Raw genomic sequence first — 21,117 nt, 5'->3', positions numbered from 1 at the left:
CTCAGAACAATTAATCATTTGTGGCAGGATCAGAAAGCTGCAGTTTAGTCACAGCCCACTACACATCAGAAGATTGGTGCAGCTTTATCTGAGACTATGTGAACCTTTTGTTTTTTGAGTTTTCAGATCTGCAGAGTTGATAGAGACTACATCAATAAAGGCTGCAGTTGCTGGCAAACAACGGACTTGTGTAATACAGATTTTATGAAAGAAGCATTTAGCCTTGATGTAGTAATGAAGGTCCAGGAGTTAATGATTAACAACCTCTTAGCAGGTCCAAACAGTTTCAACCTGTTCATGCAGCTTCAGGACACAAAAACCAACGGAGATTAAAGAAATTCAGATTTGTGGTTTTAGCCGCTGCTTGAGTCCACATTTCTAACTCCAGCTTAGAGTGAACAACCACACCTAAAGGAAACACTTCTGGGTCAATCAGTATCAATCCTTGATCGAATCATAAACTGATTTATGAAATGTGGCAGCTATAAAACAGATAATGAAGACACGAGATGCCAATGGAGCAGAAGAGCATTGAGTTTTTCACAGTTTTGGCACCCCGAGTCCCGACCTTTGGTCAAAGGCCCAATTCCAGAGTAAAAAGTGTCAGTAACAACAAAAGTCCAGTTTAGATTTGAAGGGTGAGAAGAGAAATTAATCAGTTTGGGTGATTATGGAGTAATTAAGAACATTAATATTTATTCACAAAACCTCAGCAAATTACAACATATTTACAAAATGAATCACTTATCAGGCATTCCCTTTTACTCAAAAGCAATAAATGACAAGGACAAACTAATATATACATAATAATTGTATGTGAATATAAAAATAGTTCAACTCCACTTTGAAAAGAGATGACAATTTCACAGTTTTCTGACATTTGATCTTCAGCAAGGCAAACAAGACAAATCTTAAATGCCACAATGAGATTCTGATCCGTTCAATTTAAATATCTTGGTGAAACTCAGTAACTCAGTGTTAAAGTCTAAAACAAAGTCCTGAATAAAATCAAGCTGCAGGTCAGAACAGGAAGTCATGGCCTCACAGGCTAAAAAAAGACATTCATTCATCTGTTTGAAAGATAAGCCGTCAAAAGACTCACAGCTTCACAGCAAAACACAGAAAAAAACGTTCTCGACTGTTCTTGACTCAGTGCAGCAACCTCTTTCTGCTGTAGGTCCTCTCTGTGTTTGAGTGTTTGACTGGCTGGCTGAAGGGAGAGAGATCCACTCCGGCATCTGAAACAGAAAGGGGGAAAAAATTAATGGATCGTTACGCAAAAACTATGTCAGCTCCATCACATGTATACTGCTGTTTTCAGACTGTTGTTGTCAAGCCAGCAAAAAGAAGGAAAAGCTCCCTGATTCCCTTTGACAACTTCTGAACAACGATGTGACACGGGTCAGTGCTGCAAACATGTATGTGTCTGTTGTGTTGATGCTCCTTTTCCCCAAGCTGATTTGGTGTCTCTGACAAATTGTCATTGTTCCTTATATATTTCCCTTTAAAAGACCACATATGCACGGACGGTGATCTAATATAGAATAGATCAATACTGGGTATTTTAATTAGTAGCGTTGGTCCACACAGAGTCAAAATCTTACATTACATTAGAATAAAGTATTAAATAAGCCAGTGCATTATATCCACGTGACATTATACAGTAATTAAATATAATCTGTACACATCTCCACCCCCACATCGACAGGCTTTTTTTTTTTTTTAATGAGGGTGTTAGTGTTGAGCGCCCTCTGCCTGCGGCCCCAGAATACTACAAGACATCAGTCATACTGAATATAGGACAAAGTGCAGTAAAAAGTCTTTCCTGCAAACCGACATTTGACTATATATTGCCTATATTCATTTAATATTTTGGCTGATCTGCACTCCCTTGCACAAAACATGCTAGTGTTTTATACATTTAAATACTTTTGCAGTCTTGTAAACATTTCAGCATTTATTGAAACAGCTTTTCATATTTTACTTTGCTGCTCAAGAATGTCTTACCATGTCCTTGTTTTGTTTCCTGTGCTAACAATACAATTTCCCACGAGGATCAATTAAATATCATTTCTATTTTAAACCTGGCATGCGCCTTCAGTCTGGAGTTTGTGCTGAAATAGCTCAACGTTTGCAAGAAAACACAATCATCTAAGCAGAATTCTAATCCAGATGTTAGCTGGATTAAAAAAAAATAAGGAAAGGCCAAAAAAATCAAGTGTGTTGCTTTCATCTTCATCTTTTTACAAGTTTGGTGGAAAAAAACGGTTCATGAACTAATGGAGCAAGCAAGCTACTGTCACTGGTATGACCTTGACAACCCTGACTGAGGACACTGAACTCTCATCTTAGGTTTTATCTTCTGAAAGCTGGTTTCCTGCTCGAAGCAGGTAAAGGTGGCGATAATGTCTTCCTGCCGATAGTAACAGAATTTTTGGTCACAATTGTATCTACCTGGGGGCATTTATAGTAACAAGGGGCTGGTTTCTTTTCCTCCTAATGGGCTGAGCGCTTACTCACTCCACCCTGTGGTATGAAGTGGTATTACATCGGCCAAAGTTTGGGAGCTGCGTGAACTTAGATTGACCCCTTTTTAAAAGCATCACTTAGGTCTTGGGACTGTCATCTTCAGTTGTAGCAGTTGATTCTGCAGCGCACACTTATGATCAAGTGAATTTGACTGAAACAAGACAAACAGACATTTTGAAGCGTTGGTGGATATTTTACACCAAAGGCCTCAAAATATATCTCAGTAAAGAAGAACTGTTTGAGCAAGGACTTTCTATTACACACACAAAAGAAAGATTATTAATGCCAGTGATTCAGAAGCATAAATCAAAACATTCATCTTGAAATAATGCGTCGCTTACCTCTATAATTGTGTGTTCTCTTTTTGGAGGAGCCAGCTTTGCTCTTGAACAACAAAGGGGACTGAGTCAGGGCCAAAATACCACTTGCTGTCACTGGCTTTCTCTTGGTGGAGCTGGGAGGAGTTGCTGCTGTCAAAAAGCATGAAACAGACTGGCGTCACCTACTGACACTTGTTCATGTGATTTTAAAACAATAAGAGACTGATATGAAGTATGCGTTTAAAAATGTATCATTTACCCTACATAACTGCTCATTTCAGTTATTTTTGTATGTGTTTGCCTTTTTGGAAGATTGAAGCACTTTTGCTTTGTTTTGTAACCCTAAGTATGTGATTTTACATCAGAATTTCAAGTCACATCTTACTTGATTTGTCATCTCCATTTTCTTCAGCTTTGTGCAGATCAGTGTCGGCCTGTTGAGTCAGCTGTTGAATCCAGTACAGATCTTCCAGAGGACTAAGAGGAGATGCATCTGATCCAGCTGGAGGTGATCGTTCATCAGTGTCCTCGATGTCCTGCAACCTGCTCACTCCCAGTTCAGCTTCCTCCATCAACTCGTCCAGCTGGGGCTCCCCCTTAAGGCCTCGATCTTTGCCCCCAAATACCCCTATCTGGGCCCTCTTTCTGCGAGGCCAGCTATTAAGGTTGTCTGGTGTCAGTTTCCCCACACTCTGAGGTGAAGGGGTCAGAGGAATGATATCGGCATAGGCCACTGGAGACACTGTCCCCGCTGCATGCCGTGTCGGAGTGTACGACTGGCAGATGTAAGTCTGGACACTTCCACCTTTCGCCGGTGTGGTTTTGGCTGGGGTGACGTGAGTGCAGACAGATGGTGAGATGCATCCCGGGTCTCTGTGTTTTGAGAACATCGTCAAGGGGCTTTCCGTGAGAGGTTTCATCCCCACTAAATTACTTTGAGCTCCCGTTCCGAACCCATCTGCAGCAAAGTCCGCTGAATTCATTGAGTCTGTGCATTTGATTTTGAGCTTTGGAAGTCCTGATGATTGCATTTCCATTTCCACTTGGTAGCTGAGCGGATTTGGTGTACCGATTTGCTTTCGTCGGCTCAGTTTTCCCGGGCCTCTGGGCGTTGAAAACCGAGGGGAATCATTTGCATACCCTAAACGAGCAGCAGCTTCCCTTTGTTGGCGGTCGGGAGTTTGCCGGAAGCCATAGCTCCGGGTCGGAGTGCCCTCGAGCAGAACACTTGCTCTCGAAGCCGCAGTGCTCAACACCATGTCTTCTCCGGCCTCTGAAGGCTTCCTTGAAAAGCTAATGTTCATCTTAAGGCCTCCACAAAACTGTGTCTTTACAATTGTGGCATCAACAATGTCCATACTATCACTGTCCGTAGTACCAGAGGTCGCGTTTGAGACTTCAAACTGCTGGGAATCCGTTTGAGAAGTGGATTCTGTTTCAGGTGACCGAGATGATTCCATTAGCGACTCTTCCTCTGTGTGTGAGGACGTGCGCCTCTCCTCAGCCGAGTGCTCAGCACTTGACTGGAACCCTAAGTTCCGTTTGGTGGTTCTATCTGCTTGGGAGGGTCTTCTTCGTGTCTTAAGCTTGACTGGATCGTCCAACGCTTCAGAAACAGGAGAACCTCTCGGTGGTGTGAAATCGGATTTCTGTTGGGATGCACCGCTTGAATTTTTACATGGTGTTCTGCCAGACCGAGTAATCATTTGGTGAGTAGGACTAGGAGACTTACTTAGACCTGCACTGTTGGGCTGGGGTGAGGGGTGCCCGCCAACAAGTGGTTTGTATTGAGGAGGAGGCGTTTGGTCTTTGTCAGGTGTTTTGCACATGCCAAGTCTTTCAGAAGATCTTTGATTCGTTTCTCCAGTCAAAGCAACATTACCCGTTTTATCCGGTAACCTCAAAAGACTGACATGACAAGTTTTTTGTGGCGTTTTGAAAAGATCTCTTTTGGCACCCGGACTCCTCGCGGGGTTGTGGGTATTGGGTGTCTTGAAGACTGTCAAAGAACTGCAAGATGCAAGACCAGGTGACTCTGGTACTTTAAAAGTAGTGTTATTTGCCGCTTTGGCATATTTTTGGGGAGATGGAGACCAAGTCACACTCTTCCTGGGAGTTCTAGACATTGGGCTGTTGAGCTGGTGAAGTCCAGTGGAGGAGCTGCTCTCAAGTAGAGCCTTGACCGGAGTCCTGAGGATGCCCTTCAGGGGGCTTCTGCGAGGACTCCATTTAGGAGGAGTCTCTAAAACAAGACGCTTACTGGCCGGAGATCTGAATGGGCTGCCCCTTAGCGACATGCCAAGTCCATGAGAAGGCCCGGCCACAGGACTCACTGATGAGGGGAATGCACTTTTCCTGGACGAAGGTGGAGTTTTAGGGGTGACTGGGATTTTGGGAGTCTGGGCAGTTCTGGGTGTCTTGGGTGTTCTCGGAGTCCCAGAGTTTCTTTCATGTTTGTTGGCTGATTTTGTTGGTGTTTTGTTTGGACTCTGATTGGGAGAAGGAAAAAAAAAAAAAAAAGGGAATAAGAAAAACTTTTAATACAATGAATGTTTACTAATGGTTTAACCTGTATAGTATATCATAACAAACTCAGAATAAATGGTTAACGCCATGTTAGTAAATTAATGAAGTTGTTATTAGTTGCAGCACGAGTTCTTCAGAAAAATTTATTTTAGAATATAACAAAATGACATTCTCTACAATCTTTAATCAAAGAAGACAAAAGCTATACGCACACTCACTCTATACAAGTAAGATTCTAAAAACAAAAAAAACATTTTAATGAATTGCAGAGTTACCTCAAAGACACTTGAGTCTGTGGATAGCCGTGACCTGGTGGCCCTGGAAGTCCCCGACGGATCAAAAAGACGACGAGGGGACTCAACTGCTCCAAAAAGAAGCCGCATGGGAGAGCGGACTGTTTTTGCGTTGATGCCACCGATTTTACTGTCGCTGAGACTGAGCTGGGAACCAGAAAGGACACGTTCCAGGTTGCGAGAGCGAGGCTGAGAACTTGAATAGAAGGTGGTCGAGTGCCTTCGAGCAAACTTCTGTAGTCTTGGACTTCTTCTCAGTGCTGACAAACAAGAACAAAGGAGAGAGAAACACTAGATTATGGGCTCTTAACTGAGCAAGGAAAAAAAAAAAAAAAAAAAGTAAAGTTCACATTTTTTTAACAAAAACACACACCCACAAAACATATTTATGATATGAATATTTGAATTCCATATGGAAAACGTCTATGAAGTAAATACCTTCTGCAGGTTTTACAGGTGACTCTTCCACGATGCACTCCTCAGTCGGGACAGATTTCCTGAAAATAAATAGTTACCACTTCCTGTCAGCATTTTTTTAACACATACAGTTTTTGTGCTTATTTAAAAACAGATCCTGGTATTATAATTTAGTTACTGTGCAATGAAAACAACAATGAAGGAATACCTTCCTATCTTCTGCCGGTGTAGGAGGCGGCCGGACACTTGCTTGTGGAGCGGCGTCTCACACACTTTCCTCGTAATGAGCCTGTGCCTCTCTGAAAATGAGACGAATGCGAGTCACCCAAACCCTCGCAAACAACTGAACTGCTCCAGGCAGAGCACATCCAAACAAAATGAAAAGTTATCAAGACATTCGTTTATCCTTTCACCTTCAGATTCCTGAGATCGAGTACGTTTGAGTCCTTCCACGGCAGAGACAGACTGGCTCCTTGGCAGCCTGGCTTTCTTTGAGGGGGAAACGGACTCTTGGTTGAACAGGTTTCTTCTCACCCTGGTCACTTCTGCAGATCAGTACAAAGCATGTGCTTAGGGCTTTTATGGACAAACACAACAAGAATGAATATTTATTAAGTTTTGATCAGCAACGTTATGGAATAAAAGGGTTTTGCTCGGATACTTTTGTGACACAGGAGTCACACATTCAGAGATCATCCTTCTTACTAGTCAAGTTGCAGCTCTATAAGGGTTTGATTTTTTTCAGGAATATTTTGGTTCAACAAACTATTATATTTCAGTAGCCACTTGAAAGGATTTCACAGGTTTAGTACTATGAGGAAGAGAAATCAGATTTCGGGTGGAGCAGGTAAAATGCAACATACCCTGTGTTTGTTTCTGAACTTGTGGTTCTGCAGCTGTTTCCACAGCGGCACAGATGTTGGATTTGGACTGGTAGAAATGCAATAAACAGATACCCAGATTATACAAGAACAGCAACAAAACAAAAGACAATCATATAACATGTAGAAATGCCCTGCTCACAAAAAGCACAAAACACAAAAATTACAAGATGTTAAAGTTCACAGTTCTTTAGACTATAAAACAAAAATCACAACAGATGGGAGGATTATTAAACAACATCAAGGCTCGTTATCGACTCAGCCAAGGTAATAGAAGGGATTCATTATCTTACAGTTCTTGTAGTCTTTTTGGGAATCTCAATTTGGCGAAGACTTTGTGACGACTCAGTCATACTGCGATGACGAGTCAGCATCCCACCTCTAAGAGAAAAGATGACAATGATTCATCTTCACTCGACTGTCCATACTACATATAGCCACATTTTCCTGATTTGCAGGCAGATGTACTGCCTCTTCTCACCTCCTCTTGGCAGCAGAGCGATTTCTTAGGTCCTGCAGTCCATCGTTACCATCAGAAACCAGGCTCTTTGTGGAGAGAGAAGGGGAGGAGTCTGAGGGACAAACACTTTCCTTTGCAACCGAGTCGTCACTGAAAAAGTCAGCGGGCAGAACGGCCACTAAAGCCTCGGGGAGCTGGGTGCCCAGACTGTGGTAGACTTCTGCAAGCACTCGGGGAACAGCAACCAGAAACCTGCAGAGACACAGAAAGGTGACTGACTGACTCTTGCAATTGCTGATGAAAACATAAACAGCTGGTTGAAGATCAAAGTTTAACCTTAATATTCAACAATTGCTGCAGATGCACCAGATTATAAAGATCCATCGTAAAAGTTGATCACTCATTGAGCAGTAATTCGATTGGGAACCTTCGCCAAAGTACTGCTTTTAGCACAAACTAAAAAAAAATGTTAACGTCTTAAAGCCTAAAATAATCTCACGTACAGAGGAAGGACCTTATCTTCAAGGAACCTCGTAAGAAAAACTGGGTCTTTCGTCAGTGAGATGATCCTGAGCATTTCAGCCACCTGAGAAAGGCAGAAAGTTAGATAATACCTTCATATTACTCCATTGTGTAGTTTGTGTTTTATACAAAGCCTTCATTACACAAGTTTTAGGACAGTTCCAAACTTAGCAACAGTTGTCTTCTGTGTATTAACATTTAATTAAAAATAAAAAAATCTGAGAACATCCCACCTCCTCTGTAATCTGCTCAAGATCCAACACGTTAGACTCTTCTGAAGAGAAAACCTTGCACATCTCCAGCCTCAACACCACCTGCAACTGGCACCTGACAAAACACAATACGTTACAGACATGAACATATTCCTGATGTGACATTCAGAATTCTTTATTATATAGGGGAAGGACCAAATACTACAATGAGCGGTCACAATCACTCACTCTCTCACTTTGCCGTCAACATCGCCAGAGTTTCCATAGAGTTGTCTGATGGATTTGCCCGTCTTGAGGAGGTGCTGTTGGACAAACAGACTCGTCTTTGCCTGAAAAAAAGGCATAAAGTTAAAGACGTGTAAATACATTTTAACCCTGTGATGGGGCTTCGATGAGGCAGCGTGCCAAAGTTAACATTGGTTAGAATTTCAATAACAAGGTCAGATGTATGCCGTATAAACATGCTTTTTTACTCCATCAAATATTGATAATCAAAAAACTAAACTCAGTCAGTTGCAAAGATGCTTGTCATTTCTCACCTCCCAATCTGATGCTGCAATGAAGAAGGTTTTTACAGCAGCCACAAGCTGCTGGACTTCGGTACCAAGAGATGCATCTCTGTCTACAAGAGTCCTCTCACAGACTGACTTCAGGTGGGACAGCAACTCCTCCTCGCTGGTGAAACCTGAGAAAAGTTGACAATAGTTGAGCTCCTTGGATGTAAAAACATTTCAAGTCAATTTGGGGAATGATCACCAACTTGCAAAAAGCTCATTACAGGTTTCATTGCCATGTGCCCTCACTGTATTGTAAAACCGAAGGAGGTGCACTCACTGATACGGTTCACTTGTCCAGATTTGAGTCTGTCACTGGACCGTCTCTTCCCTGGTCTGTCTGCTCCTTTACCCTCAGAACCGAGCTGCTCAGGCTCAGCCTGGTTCTTTTGGGCTTTGACATTTAGGCGGGCCACATTCAGCATCTGCAAGGAGCGACTCATGGTCTTCATCTTCTGTTTCACTGGTGTGCGCTGGGCACCACCTATAGATAAAAACAGGAAATGATGCTGGAATGGTCAAATTACGCCTTCAAAAACAGACTTTATCATCAAGTGAAATGATATTTGACTTTCTCTTTCTTTCAGAACCTTGACTCCAGTTAAAGATATTCAATTGAAAATTGAAATGACATCACTCACGTTTCTTGCCCCTCTTGTTTTCTGAATTCTGGGATGTCTGGTACAGTTCAGCCAGCCCACCCATCAGTTCCTGCTGCTGCACAGATGTTTCCTCTTCGCTCTGCTCCGGCACTGCATGCAACAACCTGTTCAAAAACACGTCAAAGATATGAGGACTGTGGGCTTCTGTTTTGTTAGATACCAATAGAATAATCAAAAACTCAGCAGTAAGAGGAAGAAATGCTAAGTTTTGATGATTGCACCTCATTGACTCCATTAAATGAGAGCTGACTCCGGACTGGTCCGACTGAGGGAACCATGTTTGAAGAGTGTTTGTTGTCAGAGGCGTACGGCTGAATTCCTGCAGAGCCCACTCAGGAACTGGGTCATCTTTTAGATTGTCTGGAAAGTAAAGGAATGGAGTAAAGATGTTTTAATGCACAATAAGTCACAACTTCTTCAGTCTGTTTGACCTGAAGTTTCACATCACTTGTCATCCAACAGACACACCGGAATTCCCCTGAGACCTACCATTGATGCCGTCACCATCCTCCTCCATGATGTTATACACCACTCCCAAAACGCTGCTCACTACATCTGGCAGGTCAGCAGAGGTTTCCGCTGTGGCGGGGGCAATGATTTCAGTCGTCAGGAGCTGGTCCGGTTGTGTTACTGCAGGCTGGACAATGGTTAGCCGGGCGGTGAAGTGCGAGAGTGGCGATAGAACGGCTGAGCGTACCAGTCCATTGTCATTCACCTCTGCAAGCTAAGGGAACGAGCGCAAGAAAGAAATACCGTATAAATGGATGAAAACATATTCCAAGAAAAAAAAGATTGCACCTATCTGAAGGTGTGCTCATAACCCAAACTCAGGTTATGTTTGCAAAAGATTTTGGGCATCGACAAACGAATATAAAAGTTTGAATTCTGTCACTAAACATACAACATGATATTGATAGGTTTGTAACTTTCAGTTTATTGAAAGTTATCACGGAACAATGCAAGTGTAATAGATTATTTTTGTGAACAACAGGTGTCTCAGTTGGTTTTGTTTAGTTCACCAGCCAGCTGACATCTCTCAGTGGAATGTCTATGTATACATGTTCTTTCACACCGACCAAAATATTAAGTATGCCATGCTAGTAAGCTGCATGGACGACTTTCACCATTAAGTCTCTTCATTCTTGCTGACATGGATGCAACAAGGTGGTCAAAACGTTCGTGGGCGATTTAGATTTATAATGATGTTCCATATTCACTGGTTGAACCTACATGATGTGAATATTGCGTTACATCCTCAAAAACGTTGGACTAAAATCTGGTGCTTGGAGGACTTTTGTTTCCAGTGAAATGATTGTCATGTTCAAAAAATTATTGGAGAGATATTTTGCTGTAACCAGCCATCAATAGACGGTAAAGTACAGTCATAAAGGAATGAACATGGTCAGCAGCAATATTTAGGTAGGCTGTGGGATTATGGATGGATCTATGTTTTCATGTGTTTGATTCTATAATCTGACCCTGCCATCTAAGAGTTGCAGCAGATATAAAGAACAATCTTCTATTTTCTATTTTAGTGAATCACTCACCAATTTAACCCAGAGAACTGCTGATGGTGCATTCAAATCACAGTAAAGCCACAGTTTCTGAATTACACAGAGCAATCCGTCTGGCACAAACAATCCAGGTACATTCAAAGTCACTCAGGCTTCGTTCACAATGCACCAATTCTGTTTTTTTCACTAAATGTTTGCAATGTGATTGGCTGATTAGCTATTTGGATCCACAAATATTTGAAATTATACAAAAGAAAGTATCCAGTGATAGTGAGTGTATGTATATATACAGATAGATTCTTTTTTTTATACATATATAAAAATAATTATCCAAGCAAAATTGCTGAGACCAACATGAAAACTTCATATGTAGCTCTGATATGTTGACAGTGACCTATAAAACAATGATTAGTTACATTCCCATTAAAAGCAAACCACATTAATTTTAGAATGGAAAACGCAGCGCAATGACATGTTACAGTAAAATTGTGTTTTTCATCAAGTAATTCAAACACACACAATGAACACATGAGCATCTCTTGTGTAAAACAGAGCTGTTGTGTTTGCATGTCTCACCATGTGCACAGCGTGAGCAGACAGCTCCATTAAGAGAAGTTGGAAGGCAGCGACTGTCTGATTGCTGCTACCGGAGGTCCGAAGAACCCATGACTCTGTCGCGATGTGTGCGAGCAATGCAGTATCCAAACCCTGCAGCACTCCTTTAAGGCACACATCAGCTGACTCCGAAAGAAGTCTCTGTCGGTAAGACAATGGCTCCATCATGACACCACAGCTCTGAGTCACCTCCCCTGGTTTGGAGAGAAACAACAACAAAAAGAAGGTCACTCTCAGGTGTCTCCATTGCATGACATTTAGTCACCCTACTTCAAGTGCACTGGTGTGTTTAGCAATGCTTCATAGTGTGTGACAACTCTTAAATTTGTTTCTTCAGATGACAAAGACATTGATTTCTTATCATTGGTACGTTTACTATTGTACCATCATACCGACACAGCTCATGATTCTTGAATAAGCCAAAAACAAATCACAAATAAGTTAATTTGGAAATCATTCACTTCTCGATAATAATACCAAAAAAGTTCAAATATGTTATATCTTGTATTTTGAATCCTGAAAATCTGGGGTTGGTCTTAACATTAGATAGTTTTTGCCAAAGAGCAAGTAATATGTATACCAGGTCTGGCAAACATAAGACCCATGAGCCAAAACACATTTCTTAAGCGCAGCAGACAAAACAGAGACCGGAGCTGAGACATTGGTGATGCTGCCATGAAAGATGGCTACCTCATTAACCTTAAAGCCATGTTGTCAGGGCGAGTTTGTAAAAAAAAACCCAAAAAAAACAAAGAAGCTGTCGGAGACGTTTTCTGGACATTTCACTGTATTTTGCACCAGAAGTCATCATTAAATGGCTCCATGATAAGATTGTGGTAATTTTCCATAAGAATTGTTTGAGCTTGTGAAAATATAGACATTTTCATATCCAAGAAAAACAAACATTTATCTTTAGTTCTGATATAGTTCAGGATAGTCACATGACCCTGGCATCTTCAGTTTATCAAGAAATTGCATCTATGAGTGTAAAAGATGACGCACACTGATATCAGCTCTGCGTTTGTTGAAGAGATATGAACACCAGCTGCAAACCTTGAGTCCATCGCAGAACGCCACCTACGACAGGAAAAGCCAGGCGGTGGAGTTTTTCGGACGACAGCAGGTATCCAATGCTTGATTTGTACCCGAAAGCCTCGCTCATCCATCCTGAGGCTGTCTGGTGATCAGAGCAGAGGTGCAACAGAGCAACCGCAGGGATCACTCTGCCACCCAGCCGAGCCAAGACCTCAGAAAGCTTTTCACAGCCGAGGCGGTCTTCACACTTCGCAACCTGCCATAAGACAAATGGTCAAAGCTGTTTTCATCCGTGTAGCAGGAATTCTGCCAGATGTTTTATCGAGTGCAACTCTTCTCAAAATGCAGAACTGTCTTGTTTTTGCAACTATATGAAATGGAACTGTCACGTTCCTCAATATACATTTTCCACAACATTACAACTACTTTGCAATGAAAATTCTAGAGGTATTGAAGTGACATAAATACAGTATTTGCTGTTCTCACCTGGATATGTGATCTATTGTCAATCCAGTGGAGGACTACCTTTCGTTGAACCAGCATTTGGTTCAGTCCCTTGCAAATAACTGTCTCTGTCACATCTGTAGCCAAGTCATTTGTCTTCAAAGAAAGGTAGTCCAATAGTTGTGAGCTTGATTGAGGACACTGTGAGACAACAAACACCACATTCCTCCCGTTGCTTGAAGTGTCCTCTTCATGTGACCCGCTGGCCTTCCCAGCACGGCTGGACTTTCTGGGCCTCAGGGACAGTTTGGTGGGAGAGGTGATGTCTGGTCTGTCCCACTGGAAGTCCAGCAGGGTTTCCTTCAGGGCGTTTTGTACCGAGGTGGACCTATTGTGCTGCAGCTTCTGTCGAGAGGGGCACATCTTCTCTCTCTCGTCGAACTTGGCTTCAAACTCCAGTTCAAAATCCTCAAATGACTTGTGGCAGAGCTCCTTGAAGTCTGATACTCTTGATATGAGGCTGGCATTGTGACCTGCCCGGGACTGAAAGAATTTATAACCCCAGCGCACTTTCTCAAATCCAAATTTATAGCCGAAATGCAATAAAATATGTAATATTCCTCTTTTCGTGAAGTTATTTCTGACTTCCAGTTCATTATCCGGGTTCTGATCTCCATAATCAACATCAATAACAAACACTAAGTTGTGTAAAGCCATAACGAAATAACCGCAGTGTCCACAAAGTAGAAGGGCAGCTTCAGAAACTTATTCCATGAAAACAAGCGTATCTTCATTCAAAGTAATGAAGCAGGCTGCCATTGTCCTAACGGAAACAATACAGCTGTTTACTCACTGTACGAGGAGCTGGACGCAGCACCGCCATGGACAGTAAGTCGGTAACTAACCGCAATGACGAGCTACAGCAACTCCAAAGGTAAAACAATTTGATACCTATGGTGGAAAAACATCGACTTTCGCTTTGGTCAAATCATTTTAAGAGAATCCACTGTGTACGTAAGCGTTCAATCCCAGAAATAAACTCATCAGACGCCATCTTGTCGGAGCCGTCTGCTCTTTGCTGTTCGCGCTTCTTGAATAAGGCTCCGCCCCTTCATTCTGATTGGGTATGCCCACGAACCCGCGATTATCATTGGTTCAAAATCAGAGCATAGCTCGCTGACGATACGACACAAATCTGATACTAACTTTTCATTGGATCAAAGTTCCATCAATCAAATGTCAAACGGATTCGTTTCTATGACGCAAAAAGAGAAGGAAGATGATGATTGGGATTGGCTGGCTGCATTTAACTTTTAAAACGGCCTTTAATTACAACGCAAACACATTTAGACGTGTTACATTCTTGGAATTTTAAGATTTAAATGAAAGGTTACATGTACATAGAAAAACGAAATTTTTTTTACACTATTTTGAATCTCTCTATCTCTCTCTCTCTCTCTCTCTAGATAGATAGATAGATAGACAGACAGACAGACAGACAGACAGACAGACAGACAGACACACACACACACACACACACACACACACACACACACACACACACACACACACACACACACACACACACACACACACACACACACACGTTAAGTTATTACCCATTTCTTGTTCTTGGCTTTTATAATCTCTGGCAGATCATCACTTAGATGTTTGGACTTGAATGTCCCGGGAGGCCGAGCTGCTGTTTTTAACGGTCTTAATGACATTAACCTCAAAATCTTCTCTAACTAAATCATTTCAAATCCAAAATCATTCTCTTCAACCCTTCAAACCCACACAATAGTCTGTCTGCCAAAAGCCTTGGTCCATTATCCTCCAACATAAAGGCCATTGCCAGAAATCTTGGAGTTTTATTCGATCCTGACCTCAGTTTTGCTCCCAACATCAAAAAGGTTATCCAGTCCTGTTCCTTCAAATCCAACTGCTCTCCAAATTTAAGCCAATGCTCTCTCGCCCTGACTTGGAAAAGCTAATTCATTCTCTCATCTTCACCTGCCTCGACCACTGCAACTTTTATCTGGTCTCCCTTCAAAGCTCCTTTATCGCCTTGTCCAAAATGCAGCAGCGAGGCTTCTTACTGATTTTAACAGGCGACAACACATCACTCCTATCCTGGCTTGCCTCCACTGGCTCCCTGTTCATTTTAGAATTGATTTTAAGATTTTTGCTGATTACTTTTAAAGCTCATCACAGTCTCTCCCCCAGTTATATTACTGATCTGTTGACCCCATACAAGCCTGCTTGCAGCCTTAGATCCTCGGGTGGATCCCTTCTGGTCATCCCAAAGTCAAAACTTAAATCTGTGTGACGGTGCGTTCTCCACCAGAGCCCCTCGTTGTTGGAATGACCTACCCGAGGAGATAAGGCTTGCAGAATCAGTGACCTCTTTAAAATCTCTCCTAAAAACCATTTTGTATAGACTTGCTTTTAATTTTAGCATTTCCAGCATTTCATTTTGTTTTACTTGTTTTTATTCCATTGATCTATTTTTACTCAAAATTATGTCCCCTTTATCTTTTATATGCACTCTCTTTTGAGCCACCTTGTCCTGTAGTGTTTTGTCGCCAATAATTTTGGTCTGTAATTTCCGTCTGTTTAATGATTGCTTGTCTCCTCCGTCTCTCCTGACTTTGTTGTTTGCGTGTTTTTACTGTAAAGCACTTTGAGCAACAACTGTTCCTAAAAGTGCGATATAAATAAAGGTATTCTTATTCTTATTCTTATCTACGGATGAGACGAAGATGATACAACACCATGATAATACACCTGTAGTCGAGTTCAATTCAAGTTTAAAAATGTAGTGCCAAAAAAATACATTCAACAAACTTTTTTCCATGAAAAAGTCAACAATTCCACAAGAGCAAGCATAGGTGATGGTGGAAAGGAGAACTTCCCTTTTAATAGGAAGAAACCTTCAGAACCAGGCTCAGAGGTGGCAGCTTTCTGCTGTTCCGGTATGGGTTAGCGCAGGGGTTTTCATCTTACAGGACGAAAAGAGAAGGACTGGACAGCGACAAAAAGGAGAACAATGCTCCAGAATTATGTAGTAAGGAAGGCAAGGCAAGGCAAGACAGATTTATTTATAGAGCACCATTCAAACACAAGAAAAGTAAAGCTGTCGTAATGCCATATTGACACTTTTTTGTTTTAGTTGTTACCCTTTTGTCTGTCCCCTGTGTCCTCCTGAAAATTAAGCAAAATATCTCAAAAGTAGATTAAGGACCCGTTTATACAATGTTTCACTTAAAAAAATATGATGTAACTGGGGCCCAGGGTTAGGCCTAATAGAAACATTGGTGTTTTAGTCCTAGTTTACACGAATGCCTTATTCAAATTGAGAAAATCAACAGATCCTAGTTTTATAGGATCCAAACATTTCGCGTCAACTGCTGCAGTGACCAGTCCTTATGTGAGCAATAGCAAATTCAAAAATGGGCAAAGAACCTATTTCACATTTTTCGTCTCATGTTGGTTAAACATCATTATTTACCTAACATGTTGTGCCAAGTCAAGCAAACTGCAGGAGCTCGGCCACTTCAACTTTCTGTTTGTCCATTCCAAAAATGGTCATTTTCGGGAACCCATCCATCGAAAAACCCAGTTTGTCAACATTCTCAGTAGGTTTATTTTTAATGCAGATTGGCAAATTCGATTTCATGTGATAAGAAAGCTTGTTGTGTGACTGGATCATAATAAATCATCAGATGCATTTGTGGAGCTGCAGCTTTCGTCATTGTAAATCTTGGAAATAGCAATGGTCAAATAGGCACATTCATCTCTAAATACATGACTCTGATATGTTTGCTTTTCAGATATTTTCTCCAGGTATGTGTAACAGTGTCAGTGGAGCATCTATTTATTCATACTTCCTTAAGCTGGGGAGGAACCAGAAAAAGAAAGGTTTCCAGAAAGAGAACGCTGAGAGACTATAGTACAGTAAGTGGGTCACTCTCTATTTTACATCAGTAATAACCTCTTTTCTCCAGCACCAGGGGGAGATAAAGAGTTTAGAAATAAACCTTTGAACTCTGAAGAGAAATTAAAGCTGAACGCTTCTTTGTTCCTCTATGCCCACTCTTCTTTCAGTCATGGAGCCAGGTTTGAAGTTAGGAACACTTTCTAGGTTCTTATAGCCATTAAAACGATCTGCACACTCGTATACTACACATGAAGCAAGGGTCGGATGAATAATATGGGCACACATAATGATTGTCTTCTATTCATCAGGCACCCCTGAAGCAGTGGGCTTGTTATTGAAAGAAATTCTGTTGAGACTACAGATGACAGAGTTTATAATGTCCAGTTCAAAAATCTCATTAACAGCCGGATGATATTTACCCACACACACACACACACACACACACACACACACACACACACACACACACACACACACACACACACACACACACACACACACACACACACACACACACACACACACACACACACACACACACACACACACACACACACGCACACACACACACAGCTTATCATACGAATCTGCACACTGTGGGTGGAATCAATGAACAGGAGCTTTTAAGTTGTACTTGTATCTTGTCAAAATGTAAATGAAGTCCACTGTACGCCATTGAAGGGGTTCAGTCTTCATTCAACCAACAACAACAAAATAATCAAAACTGCAGGCAGCGTTTAACGGGTCCTCGCACATCCACGCACACCCACTCACTTTGGAACAGGGTGCACGCTGAGGTTTGGTGCACGTCAGAGTGCGATGGAAATTTGCTATGTAAATGATCCTGTGTCCTGTGATCCTGTGTGAGGTCTTTAATCAAGTATGTAAAGGCCCATTGCAGCATGTAGAGCAGAGATAACCCACTGAGCAAAAAGTGGTCCAAAACACGCCTAAAAGACGTCATCTCTATATCTCTATACAGAAGGCGTCCTCAGAGGAGCCAGAATGAAAGTTTTTTAGACATCTTTTCTTGGACTTTGTCTGTATGTCTTTTCTAGACATGATATGGACGTCAATATTTGACATCCAGAAGACAAAGGAGCCAAAATGAAATTTTTTTAGATGTCTTTCTTAGACATTATATTAACTTCTTGTCTGGACGTCATATGGACGTCAATGAAAATACATTTCAAAAGATAAAGGACAGGTCATCAGTCTTACACAGGACGCACACAGGCAGTCAATTTAGCATTACCAATTAGATGCATTTTTTTTTGGAATGTGGGAGGAAACCAGAGAACCCTCATGCACACACAAGTAAATTCCACAAACACCTCCAGCTGGATTTGAACCCGCGATTTTATGTCTGTAAAGCAAGAGCAGTAAGCAATGCACCAATGAGACAATTGACAACAATTGACAGTGCTGATAAAACATTTACTTATGTACATAGTTGTGTTCACAAGATGAAAGATTATCAAAGTGACGAGTTTCTCTGTGGAGACCTGAAAAGTTCAATGCCTTGCAACCAAAACAAGAAATGGTCATAACTCAGACATTGTGCATTAAACTTCCCATGCTGTCTCCTCTTGCCTGTCATGATCTACTTCCCTCAATATTTTAATGACAAATCAATAATTAAACAAGCAGTTGGACATAACAGACAGCGTGTGACCTGTCCCTTTTAACTGATTCCGGGTGTCTTAGATTTCCATCATTTTATTTTTTTGTGTCATTTGTCAACTAGTTCTGGCTGTCAAATAGACGTCCAGATTACGGCCTGGTTGGACGGACGTGTCTTGGACGTCTATGGACGTTGGTTGCTCAGTGGGAAGGCTGTTTCACATCGTTTCCTGCTTCATGGTGAACCATCATATTTTTGGGGGGCTGTCATGGCCACATCTTTTGTGTTTTGTGAAGAGTTTTGACACCCTTTTCATCAGGAAGGACTGTTGTATATACGGTCCAGATTTTAGGTCTCATGTATTTCACAGTAACGCCAAATGGCAGACTTCCTGTTTGTGCGTCTCAACATGTTGCACATGTCTACCAAATGTCGTGGACATAGATGAAACATGTTAAACATGTTACTCGTAGTAGATGTTACAAATATGAACAACAATGAGTGAAGCTATGGAGGCATTTTGCCAAACACATGCCCAATGACCATAAAATAAAAATGGTTCACCAATTTTCACAAATGTTTCAGCCTGTTTAGGCCATCACAAATGCAGCAGTAAATAATAATAATAATAATAATAATAATAATAATAATAATAATAATAATAATAATAATAATAATAATAATAATAATCTTGGTTACTCCCCCCCAAAAATGTAACCAAAAAAAAGTCTTCCTTTCCCCCAAAAAGTTATGATATGGCATGAAAAATAAAACAGGGTTTAATCAACATTGTAGGAAGCACTTCAGGCTGAAAATTCAGGATCCGAATGAATGAAAACCAAAGATTTTCTTTCAGTTATGTATCTAAGACCCATTTTTTCACATCAAGGAAACCAGCATGTTTGTTGTGTTTCAGGCGACATTGACTTTTACATGCATCAGTTGTTCTGATCTCAAAGTTCTTAAAATCTTCTAATGACTTATTGTGTAACACTGTTTTGACATCAAACAAAGTGTAACATGATGATTTATGTTCGTGAAAAATCATAGCCCTCCTGTTTTCCCACGGAAAATTGTCCTTCACCTATTGTCCTTTAAATACTGAGTAACTTATGCTGTGCAGCTCGAGGATCAAATCAGATTTAGTAACTTAGAAATGACAGGGATGGTTTAACATACTTTTTTTTTTTTAAATGGACTTCCTAATCTTTTCAAGGAGAGGCAGAGGGGCTTTTCTAAGCATACCTTCTTCCTCATGATTTATTTCAAAAATAGATGCTTGTCAATATTTGTACAGGAGACTGTGTTCAGTGGAGGACAAGCCTGAGCAGGATGATGCTGGATCTGCTGGAGTGGAGATGCAAGGAAGACCAGACTGAATATGAACGTTTTGCACTCATGTTAGAGGCGTGTGTGTGTATGTGTGTGTGTGTGTGTGTGTGTGTGTGTGTGTGTGTGTGTGTGTGTGTGTGTGTGTGTGTGTGTGTGTGTGTGTGTGTGTGTGTGTGTGTGTGTGTGTGTGTAATTATATTACATAGCATTCTTACCGCATGTATTTATATATCTAACACTATATTTTAACACAGAAAGATATTTATAGGTGAAAATATCGAATGTTGGACAAGGGGTAGGATTTGATAAGTTTGACTTTTTCCAACCCTTTTTCAGGCCTGTTAATGCAATATATGAGGTATGTACATATAATACATCTCATTTAAGTGTGTGAGTATACTTAAATATAGATTATCTATTTTCTCATAATAATTTTTCATAAGCTATGATTTATTTATAATATCATCAAACAGTGTATACTGTATATATGGATTTGTATATGTGTCTATGTGCACTAAATGGAAATTGGTTTACGTATGTGATTGTACACATGTGAGGTGTCATATGCCTGAAATGAATAATAAAAAATTGAAAAAAAATCTAGATTGTATTCTGATTGATAACTTGTGTATTGTTGTATCTTATATATGCCGTACATGCCATACATAGCATTTGACAACTCTATGACCTGAAAAATACTGAACACAAGAAGATTCCAGCATACACAGACAAACATCATAAACAAGAATGAAGAGTGCAAAGCAAGATATGCTGCTTAAAGCAGAAGCGGCTCATAACCTCCTGCCTCCGGTTCTGCACACACTAACATCATATGAACATACAAATCATTTTTGACACCTGGAGAACCTGAAGAACGATGAACAGAAGAGTCAACAGAAACAAAACTGCTGACAGCAAAAAGATCCAAACAAGAGAAGAGAGCATCTTATGAACTTAGGATGTTTTGTTTTGTTTTGTAAACTGGGACCTTCTGGCTGTGAGGGAGAGGCTGTGGACCCCCTGTGGAGTCAGGATGAGGTGAGTGGAACATGTACCGTATTTTTCAAAGTGATCCCCCTCTCTATCACAGAAAAACAATGACCGGTGTGTACGTTGGAGGGATGAGGAGACAAACATGACGACCCTTTGTGCCCCAACAGCTGGTGTTTTTCCATCAATCCCCATTGGCTGGATGACTAAGTGACTGTTGTTATCATGAAGAACATTTATGTTTAGT

At 41.0% G+C, this 21,117-nt stretch overlaps 1 protein-coding gene across 1 annotated transcript; it reads right to left on the bottom strand.

Moving 5' to 3' along the window:
• Window positions 1–1,018: 1,018 nt before the first annotated feature.
• ticrr (TopBP1-interacting, checkpoint, and replication regulator) lies at window positions 1,019–13,762 on the bottom strand. The gene is made up of 21 exons (XM_080474774.1): window positions 13,027–13,762; window positions 12,559–12,796; window positions 11,467–11,699; window positions 9,866–10,100; window positions 9,598–9,736; window positions 9,356–9,480; window positions 8,995–9,198; window positions 8,700–8,845; window positions 8,389–8,489; window positions 8,182–8,275; window positions 7,930–8,012; window positions 7,448–7,678; window positions 7,260–7,347; window positions 6,949–7,015; window positions 6,499–6,630; window positions 6,294–6,384; window positions 6,107–6,165; window positions 5,651–5,928; window positions 3,235–5,338; window positions 2,871–2,999; window positions 1,019–1,238 (listed from the first exon to the last, which is right to left on the bottom strand). Exons 1-21 carry the CDS (start codon window positions 13,699–13,701, stop codon window positions 1,150–1,152), a joined length of 5,541 nt encoding a protein of 1,846 aa, XP_080330900.1. The 5' UTR covers window positions 13,702–13,762; the 3' UTR covers window positions 1,019–1,149.
• Between the last annotated feature and the right edge of the window lie 7,355 nt (window positions 13,763–21,117).

The sequence above is a fragment of the Lipophrys pholis genome (assembly GCF_963383615.2).
Source record: "Lipophrys pholis genome assembly, chromosome: 11".
Lineage (NCBI taxonomy): Eukaryota > Metazoa > Chordata > Actinopteri > Blenniiformes > Blenniidae > Lipophrys > Lipophrys pholis.
This window is presented reverse-complemented; position numbering and strand designations above follow the sequence as displayed.